Source organism: Trichechus manatus, unplaced genomic scaffold (assembly GCF_000243295.1).
Source record: "Trichechus manatus latirostris isolate Lorelei unplaced genomic scaffold, TriManLat1.0 scaffold00028, whole genome shotgun sequence".
NCBI lineage: Eukaryota > Metazoa > Chordata > Mammalia > Sirenia > Trichechidae > Trichechus > Trichechus manatus.
The window spans coordinates 18,974,336-18,986,799 of NW_004443964.1; the positions used below are offsets into that span (position 1 = coordinate 18,974,336).

Here is a 12,464-nt window from a genome sequence, read left to right on the forward strand (position 1 = left end):
TTGATGACATGATTCAGCATGATAGGGACGCTTATTTCCAAACTAAAAGTTAAACTGTATAGATGGGAATCCTCCTCAGGAATAAACACACATTTAAACTGTTTTGAGATGGACTTCTATTTTTTTGCTTCTTAGGAAATGGGGACAGCTTCAGACATTTTCAAAAAAAAAAAAAAGTTTAAAAAACTAAGAACATTTAAGAACATTTTAAGGTCACATCAGTATTTGAAATGCTTACCATTGAAAGGCAGATTTTTTACAAGTTCCAAGCTTTCCTTATCTGTGAGCTCTATTCCCATGCTTCTCAGAACTGATTTCACATCTCTGCCATCAACCTCCCCTCCTTAAAAAAGATAGTCATCATTACATATATGAACCTAAAGGTTCATCTAATGTCTAATGACTCCAAATAAGGAAAAATAATTTCTGGCTTTGCAGCATGAGCAGAGGACATGAGAGTTTTCTAAGAAATAGATATTCACAAAAAAATAATTTGATGTCTAAATGCTAATAAAAGAAGGCACACGTAATGGCAATGGCAAGGCAACTCTGCACCTGGTGAAACCTGTTAGTCTCATCTGAAAAATTATCTGAGGTCTTTATCAAAGCTTTACTTCACCTATTATTTTACTTATCTAGGTTTTGAATGTTCTAAAAATGAAAAGATCAAAGTATGAAACAATTTAAAAACATACCAGAAAATAAGTGAAATGCTAATATTTGATTTTAAACATTAATAAATAAGGAGGCAAATGACAATTAAGGGATAATGGTAAAATATAATTACTGTAAACACTAAACATTTTAGATTTATAATTTTTCACTTGCCTGTAGTAGCTTTTATTCCATCCATCACCTTTTTCAGGTCAACCTTCCCATTAGCTATAAGAAAAGGCTCAATGAAGATAATGTCACAAGCTCAGAAAACAAACTTAAGACACATATTTTATGGAAAAATATCCCAGATAAATAGCCTTATATCTTAATGTTACCTGAGACCACTTATTAAATTTATAGATCTCAGGGAGTTAAGGTAAGTTTTACCAATACAAAAGTCTCTTATATCTTGGAATGTGGGTCAATAAAGTGTATTTTCTCCATTGCTTTGGATGCCATTATAAACCATAGTTGCAGATACCACTGGGGTTGTTCAAGTGCTCTGATAATTTTACTTCAAGTCCCAACATAAAGTTGAGAGAGGGACCACTAACCTAACCTATTGAATGATTACTGCAAGAAGTAATGCATGAGCTATATGTATTAGTAGGGATTGACAGAGATATAGAGGGAAGGAAGATACTTATACTTGGAGAAGTTAAGAGAAGAGAAAAAAGCCTAGAGATGGCATGCTATGTATGTGGAACTTCAAGTAGTTCAGTATAGCTTGAGGAGGAAAAAATGACAAAAGAAGTGATATCAGAGAGGCAGATGGAGTTTGAAGGACTTGCGAATCTTTGAATTACTTTTAGAGTGAAGATTTTAGTAGACAGAGAAATGGACAGAAAAATGCACTTACTGATTTCTCTATAGATTTTCATATTCCTATTATTTTGCTTTTTTACTAATCTGAATCTTCTATGGCAGCACCCTCAGCAATTCTTGGTTAACATAGGGAAAGAAGATACTACTTTCAAATTAATCGTAATGAAGATCCAAGATTTACTCTCACTTTAATATTGGGCTCTTTTCCAAGCTTTGTAACATGTACCTGTCACCAATTAAATCTTTTTTTTTTTAAAAAGCATCCAATACAAGACAAAGATAAAAATATATCCCGAGGATATCTATAGTGCTCACTCACCATCAACTTGTAGATTTTCTGACAGCTTTGTTAGTTCCTCTTCTGTGAGCTTGATTCCCAACTTTTCTAGAGTATTATCCAGGTTATTTGCGTGAATCATTCCCCCTTAGAAAAGAGATAGTGTAGGAACGTGAAAAAGTACATTATACCAAAATTTTGCATGAGTAATATTATTAGTAGTATGTTTAATGACCATGGTGGTTTTATACTGCTTTAACTTAGCTAGTTTGGAACTACATTTCCAAGAATCCCCTTCCCTGTATGGTTTTCAGGTAGGGTTAGGTACAGAGAAATTTGCATTAGATTCGGAAAGTAGAAATGAAGCTGCAACGATTACACGGTGAAATGTGGTGGAAGGATGCCAGATGCACCGAAGCTTGCTCAAGCTGTCGTTGCTCTGCTGACTACAGCGACTTCAGGACTTCAGGTCTGCCACCAGAAGCAGAGACAACAGCTTTCATAGACTTCTTAACCAGCTCTCACAACTGCCTAAAGTCTAATCCCTATAACAAAGTCCTTATTCCATGTCATTCATACTGGTTCTGCTTCCCTGAATGAACCCTAACTGATACAATGACCATGAATTCTATTAAAACAAGACAAAAAAGAAAATATATTGTAAGCCTTTGTATAATTACCATTTTCAAAAAGGTTAAAACCCCAAATAGACTTGTCCAAGTAAACAGAAAAAGTCAATAAAATAGTTAAAATTAAGTCTTGTTTTAGTAACAAGCCTATAGAACATGACAATGTTAAGGGGTGTAAGCAAGTGGAACTGCAGACAATCAACCAATAGTTGTACACAATAAATAGGAGTTATTTTTGTTTCCTGGGTTTCTGTATTACTTATTTTTACAGTTTACCAAATCCCTTGAATAATGCTAGTCCTTCACTTCATTTATGCTGAGACTTCCTGGGTTTGATTTCTGTTGGGAGGGTGGAGGAGGCATATACAAAGTTGAAAAGAATGAAACTTCCTGCTGGGTAAAATACATGCTGTTACCAGTTAAAATGTGAGTAGGCTGAAAGAATCAGAAATAAGAATTATACCAAAATGAGGAGCCAGGATTCATAACGGAAGGCAATAAAATCTGGGGATATCAGACAATATGCCCTTTAGTTGGGTTTCTTACTCACCCTTGAAAAATTTCACACCCTTCAGCAATCTCTGATGAAACACCTTTCCAGCAGCTGTAAGAAAAGCCGTAATTCAAGTAAAAGTGAAATTAACCTGACATCACAAAATAGCATAAATTGAAAAATATTTGTGTCTATAACGAGGTACAGGAGTCCAGTGACAAGGGCCAGAAGGCAGCAGGGGACAAGGAAGCTGGTGATAGGGAACCCAACGTTGAGGAAGGATATTATTGATGTGTGGTGAGATTGTTAACCATTGTCATAGGGCAACATTTGTAGTAACTGTTAAATGAGAAACTATTTTGTTCTGCAAGCCTTCATCTTAAGTGAGAATAACAGCACAACTGGAAGAGCGTAGTCAATGTCACTGAACTGTGTATGTAGAAATTTTTGAAACGGTGTATCTTTGGCTATGTGTATTTTCCAAAAAAAAAAAAAGGTTGAGAATTCAGAGGGTTAATATGTTGTGGGGTGTTAACCAATGTCATAAAACAACATGTGTACTACTGTTTCATGAGAAACTATTTGTTCTGTAAGCCTTCACCTGAAGTACAATAAAATATAAAAAAAAAAAAGGAAAAGAAACAAACAAACAAAAATTTTGTGTCTAATTTTTGTTTTATTTCATCTAATACAATGAAATTAAGCAATGGAAACTTACTTTTCTCATTGTGACAAACCTTTCTATTCCAGTACCTGAGAGAGTCTACTTGCTGAAATGTAAGTATAGCTTCCCTTCCTTTTTATTTCTGTTTCCTATCTTTATTTTTTCCCATCTGTCTACTATTTCTCTCTCTTTTCTTTTTTTCTGCTTATGATAAAAGCAAATTTAGTAGCCTGAGAGTTAACAACATGCTTAACTGTTAATGTCAACTTTTGTCTGAAGGGTTCCTCAACTTCCAATATAAATTCTAAATCATGATGACAAGGTTGCTATATAACTTAGAACTCAATTTATTTAAACTTTTTAAAATTTTCTTTTGCATTTTTAGAGAAAAAAGACAGAAACTGTTTTGGAATTTATTACCCAGTCCCACAGACAAAACAATGAGGTTCCTAGAAGTCCTCTGTGACACCTCTATGATGGCTTACCATCAGTCGGCAGTGTTTTCAGTAGCTTCTCTTGTTCCTTATCTGTGAGCTCAATCCCCAGGTTTCCCAGGACATTTTTCAGATTTTTAGAATCAACCTTCTCTCCTTTGAAAAGAGGGGATGGTAGACATATGAACTTTAGGTACTATGGTATTATCTCTATAAAACAAGTTCTTCTATGCAGCTCAATGTCATTCCAATGTTCAGGAAGAAGAGCCAAGTAAAAAGAAGATATTTCCAACTGTCGAATATTTGGGCATGTTTTATGGTATTTTTTGACTTAAAATAAATCAAAGAGACTTTTCCCTAAAGTTGAGAAAAATAACTTTCAGAACAAAATCTGTTGAGCAAATTAAGAAAACACAGATTCTTACATAAACTATGTTTTGGTGAAAATTATTTTATTTTGGTGATTATACTGTCTTTATCATTTAAGCTCACTATGCCATTTGCTATATTTCTCTACATTATATTTACTTAAACATTGGTGAAGTGAAGCATATCATTGGCATAAACAACAGAGACCTTAGGATCTTAAACAGTCTGTAATCCTACTGTAAAAGCCTTGATAATTTTATGTCAATCTGAGGGGACTTCAATGCATACATTTCATCATAAAATATTAGAATTTCATAAGATAAGACATAAAAATACACTGAAAAAATTAATATAAAGGACTGAAATACCAGATTTATAGCAACTTCTCACTCACCTGTATAAACTTTCACTTTATTCATCAGTGTTTCTAGAGAAATCTTCTCATCAACTATAGGAAGAAGTCAAAGTCACACTAAGACATAAGAAACTCATAAAACAGTGAAAGACAGCATGGGAGCAAAGATAATAAGTCCTTGTTTATTATGTGCCAGGCACTATCTCCTAAGTGCCTATACTTATGTAAGAAATGATTACTGAACACATTTTCTTTGCTATTCTTTTATCCAATTTCTATTGCCTTCATGAATATTAGAAAGAAAACCTTGAATGTGAAAACACAAAGCACTTCAACAATGTAAATTTTACCAACAGTTCTATTATATTTCAAACTCACATATGTTAGTGAAACCCGTATATGCTAGGAAAGCAATTCAGAAGTAGCACCATCTCAAGAGCCTACATTTTTCTATTAAAAATCTGCAAGACTCTCTACTAACAACCATGCATAACATGGGTATAAAATATAAAAGTCATACATATTAATTGTAATGTTTTAATATGAATTTTGGTAACTGGCTTCTTACATGCTTTGCAAACATTCTTGATTACTGTCAGGGTAGGTTACCATTTCTAAAGCCCCTTTCGCTATGACTTTTACTACCAATGGTTCTTATACCTAAGCTCCCCAAGAGTAACCATGGTATCTGAAAACTCGCTCACCGCCAACAGGGAGATTTTGAGCCAGATCTTTAAGTTCCTTATATGCGAGCTTGATTCCCATATTATCCAGTATATTCTCCAGGTTGTTGACATTGACTTTCCCACCTAAGGAAAGAGACAGTTTTTGGAGAAAATTACATAACTCCAAGAGAGAAGTTCTTAAACTTTTTGGAGACGTATACCCTGTTGTGAATTTTATGAACTGTATGTCAGTGCTCATAAACATTACATATAATTTCAGAGGGATATGTATTCTCTCAAGCATATTCACAGACCCTCTTCACACCACTCAGTGTCTATGGGTTAAGAAAGCTTGTTCTAAAATATGAATAAACATCAGTTTTAGCAAAGAGGCCAGAGACTTTATGCCTATAAAGTTAACTATGAAGTTACAATTAAGGTCACTTCTGATAAGACTTGTTTTGGGGACTAGCCTACACTACACAAAGTTTAAATGGAGTTGAATAAATGCTAAGGGGATTCCGGTTCTGGAGGCAAATATTATTTACTTCTGACCATAACTTAATTCTGAATACTTCTGAACAATCTCCTTGACTTTTGATGACAGAATTCCCAGCATAGTTTTTCTGCTATTCATTAAATTTCCCTGAATCACTGCTAATCTTTTCTGTCACATTTTGGTATGCAAACTTGAAATTCTATTATTTCTTTTGTTGAAAAGTTCGGAAAAATCTTGAAAGAGTGGAGGCGTTTCTTCCTAGATATAAAATAGAAAGGATCATTGGCTAAAATAATAATCGATCTTTGTTGTTGTTGTTGTTAGGTGCCGTCAAGTTGGTTCTGACTCATAGTGACCCTATCTACAAAAGAACTGATCTTTGGTGGGGAATAAATTTGCAATCAGTATATATGAGAGATGGCAGCATTCACAAATTTGCAATCTTATAAACAGTATAAATATGAGTGTCCCATATTCATCTGCAATCTTATTATGTTTCTTACTCACTTTTAAGAGACTTCACACCTTCTAGTAACCTATTTTGATAGATCTTGTCATCATCTGTAAGAAACGGAAGAATTCAAGTCAGAGAAATGTGGACAATTGCTGAAGTACTCTCAGGAAAACTGACTTTTCAGGCTTTGCCCTAGAAATTTCTCATTTTATAAAAAAATTTGGGGGAAATTTAGCACATCAGGCACTCTACAACACACACACCTCTTTTACTGTCTCCAGTTCTCCCTTTATTCATTTTATTCCCAATCTAAAAGTAAAATTGTATAGACAGGGATTCACCTATCTATGGTGATATAAATGGACATTCTTTTTTTTTTTTTTGAGATAGACTTTCTATTTTCTGAAGCTAAGGAAGTGGAGATAGGTTTAGAGGTGTCAAACAGACCCAGAAGTCTAAAAGCTCTTATTGGTTATATCAGTATTTGAAATTCTTACCATCAAATGGCAGATTTCCCACCAGTTTCAAGTATTCATTATCTGTGAGTTCTATCCCCATGTTTTCCAGAACAGTTTTCATGTCATTGATATCAACCTTTCCTCCTTAACGAAAAGATTAAAATATTGACGTACATGGAATTTAAGTACAATCAAATGATTTCAAATAACAAAACTAATTTATGATGCCTATAGAGCATGAGCCCTGGTGGTGCAGCAGTTAAGAGCTATGGCTGCAAACTGAAAGGTCAGCAGTTCGAATTCACCAGCTGCTCCTTGGAAACCCTATGGGGCAGTTCTACTCTGTCCTATAGGGTTGCTGTGACTCAGAATCCACTCCACGGCAACAGGTTTGATTTGATTTTATTTTTTAATAGAGCACAAGCATAGCCTGGAGAAAGGAACATTGACTGAGACAAGTACACAGAGACAATGGCATTTGCAGAAACATTTGTTTTCTAAAGACTGATAAGACAGGGCATTCATAATGGGTCCTGAGAATGTGCCTGCAGGACCTCTAACCACAGGGAGCACATTGACCACTGGCCCCAGCTGCTGCTTTGAAATTCATCTTTGTATTTGCACTAAGGTCATGCTTCCCACAAGCTGTTCCTCACCAATGACTGAGTGTAGCAGAAATAATAAGGGAGCTCTGCTTCTGAGAGGTATGGGACTCCTGTGATGGCCGACTCTGGCTGGAGGATTCCTTGAAGGCCTCATTAGAACTTCCTCAGATTGCATGGTAATCTAGGTTGCTTCCACCCAATCTTCTCTCCTTCTCTCCCTCACTTGGGCTCAGACTTGCATCATACTCTGACAGTCTCCTAGCCTTTCTGGGTTCCCTCCCTTTTTTCTCTTACACGTGCATTTCTCCTAATAAAATTGGTGTATGTTTAATCCTGCCTTGGTATCTTGGACTAACATACTCATAATGACAGTCACAAAGAAATGAGCATTATGTAGATCTTTTGTCAATTAGCAAATTGTAAACGGCATATCCTAGTAGGTCTATCTTAATATCCTAAAAAATTTATCATCTCTCCTTTAAGTGATCACCATAGTCTTTTCCAAAGATTTATTTCATCTTTTATTGTAGATTTTGACTGTCTTAAAATAAGAAAAATGAAGTATATTAATAAAAAAAAATCAGAAAATATTCCAACTTCTAGGCTACTAGATATAAAGGAGGTAAAATGATAGAATTAGCATGGCAATTAAGGCATGAAGAAAAATATAATTACTGTAAACAATTAGAATCTCATATTTACATAAACTTCTCACTCACCTGTAATTTCTTTCATACCATCTATCACCTTATTCAGATCAACCTTTCCATTAGCTATAAAGAAAAGGGTATACTGAGAAACATAATCAATGTTATGAGTTCAGAAAAACATATATAAAGGTTGTATACTGAGAGAAAATCACAGATAAATTCTGTTCATATCATAATTTTACCCTATCTTATCTTAAATTTCTGGATTTCAAGGATTTAAGCTTGTCTCCATGTTTGCAAAAAGATCTCTTGGCTCCTGAAGTTTGAAAAAGGGAAAATGGACTCTTTTGAGTTTTTTGGTCCCCTTGATATTGGTCAGCTGTCTAGTAGCCCTTACTTCAGGCACTGCCACAGTGTTCATATAGGAACCATGAATAATACAGCCTAGAGTTTTAAATGAACGCATCCTGGAGAAGGTGGTGCCTGAGTGAGTTAAAATATTAGAATTTCACTAGAGGAAAGGGGGAGTGGGTGGGAAGAATCTTCTACATGGAAAAGAGGTTAGGAAATGTGAAAAACAAATCTAGGTACAATATGCCATGTATGGAGAACTATGACAGTTCACCATGCCAGAAGAGTAAAGTGCAGATTAGGGGGAGGAAAGTTTATGCAAGAGACAGACTGGACTCAGATCATTGAGGGACTTGGAAGCTATTTTAAGATGTTTTGCCTTTATCCACTAGGTTATGTGGAGTCACTGAGAGGTTATAACTTCAAGAATAATATAGTCCAATCTGCATTTGATTTCATTTTTAATTTGACTTTTATAATTACCTTTAGTATTACAAAATCGGAAACCTTGGCGGTGTAGTGGTTAAGACCTATGGCTGCTAACCAAGAGGTTGGCAGTTTGAATCCACCAGGCGCTCCTTGGAAACCCTATGGGGCAGTTCTACTTTGTCCCATAGGGTCGACGGCAATGGGTGGCAACGGGTTAACAGGTTATTACAAAATCACACTTACCATTTAAAAAGAGATAAAATCAATATATAAGCATATAAAATACAGACAGAAATCCTCCCAACCATCCCCAACCTCTTTCCCTTGGTTCTACTTCTCAACAGTAACCACTTTTTGGCTTTTTTCTTTTGTTCTTCTCGTTGTTTCCTCCATAACTATAAACATTATGCTTATTCCTATATTTCTTGAATTATCAATATTAAAGAATTTCTATTAGTTGTAATAAAAGATGAAAATTATTTCCTTTTAGTATTACTCAATCCATTAATCCCCTTTACATATTTTTTGGAATATTTTAATTTTTTATAGATTACATCTATAACTCTAAAATATACTTAAGCCTTCAATTCTTTGGTCCATCCAATTTTTTTAGAATTTTGTATTTATTTTTATTAATTCTTGGGATTCTTAATTTTACAGTAATACAGCTTTGTCTAAATTTTCATTCATCTGTGCTGGTCACTAAGCAGGCTTTTCCAGCTGGATATTCATGTTCTCCATTTTTTTTTCAGAAACTTTCTTTCATTTTTTTGTTTGATCATTTTCTCTGCCTTTTTCTTGGTATCTACAAATTTCAGTATTGGTACACTTTCTTAATCTAATACTAGACTACCTTTATTAAGACTTTATTTTCTTTTCATCGCTTCACTCCTTTTGTGTTTTCATTCTACTTTCTGGAAGGTTTGCTCATCTTGCTTTTCCAAGTCTTCAATTGAATACTTTTTATTAGGTGTCAAATTTCCAGGAGATTAACAAAAATCTACTTTTATATTTTTTTTAATGTCTAAAACACAATATACAGCTTAACCAATTAAGCTCTGTGTTGAATTTTGATACCAACAGTATGCCAGTTTCCTAAAAAATTCATTCTTTCTCTCCTCACTGGAATGTTTAAATAGTACTGGAGTTGTATGTTGCCTATAGAATTTCAAATCTTGACATTCCCAAGCCTTAACAGTAATATAAATTTTTTTTTGAAAGAAATAAAAGATGACCCATAAAGAAAGGAAATTCTTAGGCTGCATCGGCTTTGTACGACTCTCTTCACAGGGATTAGGTGTTTTCACTGAGCTAAACTCAACTTGGGGCAAGCTGGGAGCCAGGGAAAACTAGCTAGTTTCTGCTATTTTTCCCAGGCCACCTGATAACTCTCTTTGATTCAGAAATTTAGGTGAGTGAAGAGGTGCTCAAGAGGAAGACAGAAAGTGTGGGCCATGAGGAAAAGTGGGGAAATACCATCAACAGGCAGGATTTCTCTCAGCTGTATGAGTTCTTTTTCAGTAAGCTTCATATCCATTTTTTCCAGAAGAGGGTACAGGTGGCTGATATCAACTTTTCCTCCTTAGGAAAGACAGAAAAGGCACATGATTATATATAACTATTATAATAAAAACAGACAACAGAAAAGTAAAATTTGCATGTTTGTATTGTTATTGCCATTTCTGATAAGAAGACTATAATTTACATTTGACTTTTCCAAGAATACAGATAGTCAGGAGGAGCAAAGGAAATGAAATACATTTACTTAACACCTATATTGATGACAAGCCTACAGAGTAAAGAAGTTCTTTTTTTCTTTCTTTTTAATTGTTGTGCTTTAAGTGAAAGTTTACAATTCAAGTTAGTTTCTCATACAAAAATTTATACATATATTGTTATGTGACCTTAGTTGCTCTCCCTATACTGTGACAGCACACTCCTCCTTTCCACCCCGGATTTCCCATGTCCATTCAACCAGCTCCTGACCCTCTCTGCCTTCTCATCTCACCTCTGGACAGGAGCTGCCCATTTAGTCTCATGTATCTACTTGAGCTAAGAAGCACACTCGTCATGAATATCATTTTGTGTCCCACAGTCCAGTCTAATCTTTGTCTGAAGAGTTGGCCTCGGGAATGGTTTTAGTTTTGGGCTAACAGAGAGTCCGGGGGCCATGTCTTCCAGGGTCCCTCCAGTCTCAGTCAAACCATTAAGTCTGGTCTTTTTACTAGAATTTGAGTTAACCCCCCTTTTCTTCTGCTCCATCAGGGACTCTCTGTTGTGTTTCCTGTCAGGGAGGTCATTGGTGGTAAAGAAATTCTTAAGAAGTTTATTGGACTTAATGGCAACTGGCCCTGGAGCCTACTTATGTATTACTTTTAATACTCCTAATAAATAGTAAACAAACAAACAAATCTGTTGCTGTCGAGTTGATTCCGTCTCATAGTGACCCGATACGACAGGGTAGAACTGCCCCATAGGGTTTCCAAGGAGAGCCCAGTGGATTCAAACTGTCGACCTTTCGGTTAGCAGCTGAGCTCTTAACCACTACGTGACCAGGGTTTCCAAATAAATAGTAAGAAGTATTTATTTTATTGCCCAGACTCCCAGACTGGCTGTGTCAGTAGTCCTGTTTCTGAATAACTTTCCTAACTGCAGTGAAGTGAAGCTAATCTTCTACTTCAATTTTGCTGTGCATATCTAGAAAAATTCCAGGATAGTATGGTATTTCCTATGAAGATACAAGTATATACAGCATTTCTGTGTAAAGGGCGGATACATTGAAAGAAGAAAAAATAAGAAGCAAAAATATAAAGAGGGAGACAAAATTCAAAATCTATTTATCATGCAAAGCCTGAAGATTTCAGACTAAAGCACCAGCACATTATGATTCTGACTCACTTTTGAGAGACTTCACACCTTTCAGTAATCTATTCTTATGCACCTTTCCATCACCTGTTTTAAAAAAAGGCTTGGTTTATGACAGGGAAATTGAGGACGGGGTTAATAAAAATATACTTCATTGCTTATATTAAAAAAGAAAGACTCTTTAATGATTTGTCCTAGGACAATTTCATTCTATTTTACCTCCAAGTAGCAATAAAGTTAAAGAATTCTGAAATCTTTAAATGTACCGTACCATTTATACTTTGTCCCACAAGACCATTTTTAGTAGAACTCTACCATGTTGAAATATACATGATTAGGGGAAAAAAAGTGCTTTATGTATATAATGTCTACATATATATGCATGATTAGGGGAAAAAAGTGCTTTATGTATTTAATGTCTATGTATATATGCATGTTGATATCCTTTGTCCAGTGTCCATTTTCTGTTGGGTTGTGTTTTTATTAAAAATAAAAAAGGTCATAATTTTTTCTTTGTCATACCTTTGCAAATGTTTTTCCTAATTTCCAATTTACTTTTTTTTTCCATGCAGAAGTTTTAAATATTTGTAAGGTCAAGCTTATCACTTTTTTCATTTATTATTTCTGAGTTTTTGAGGGTAAAGATTTCCGCAACTGGTTAAAAAAGTGTATGTGTGTGTATGTTTATGCGTGTGTATGTTTATGCGTGTGTACACAGAGACAGAGAGAGGAGAGAAAGAGAGAGTGAGTAAGTTATAAAGCAAATGGGGCAAACTATAAACAAA

The 12,464-nt window shown here is 34.9% G+C and overlaps 1 protein-coding gene across 1 annotated transcript in view; it reads right to left on the reverse strand.

Moving 5' to 3' along the window:
- The window catches only part of LOC101342993 (uncharacterized), a 512,538-nt gene that overhangs the window by 113,596 nt on the left and 386,478 nt on the right, over positions 1-12,464 (reverse strand). Inside the window, exons 117-128 of the mRNA XM_023729385.1 lie at positions 11,713-11,766; positions 10,291-10,395; positions 8,104-8,157; positions 6,819-6,923; positions 6,375-6,428; positions 5,408-5,512; positions 4,743-4,796; positions 4,031-4,135; positions 2,939-2,992; positions 1,802-1,906; positions 829-882; positions 239-343 (exon numbers count right to left, since the gene is read on the reverse strand). Coding sequence (XP_023585153.1) covers positions 239-343; positions 829-882; positions 1,802-1,906; positions 2,939-2,992; positions 4,031-4,135; positions 4,743-4,796; positions 5,408-5,512; positions 6,375-6,428; positions 6,819-6,923; positions 8,104-8,157; positions 10,291-10,395; positions 11,713-11,766 — 954 coding nt within the window. The remainder of the gene's footprint in view (positions 1-238; positions 344-828; positions 883-1,801; positions 1,907-2,938; positions 2,993-4,030; positions 4,136-4,742; positions 4,797-5,407; positions 5,513-6,374; positions 6,429-6,818; positions 6,924-8,103; positions 8,158-10,290; positions 10,396-11,712; positions 11,767-12,464) is intronic.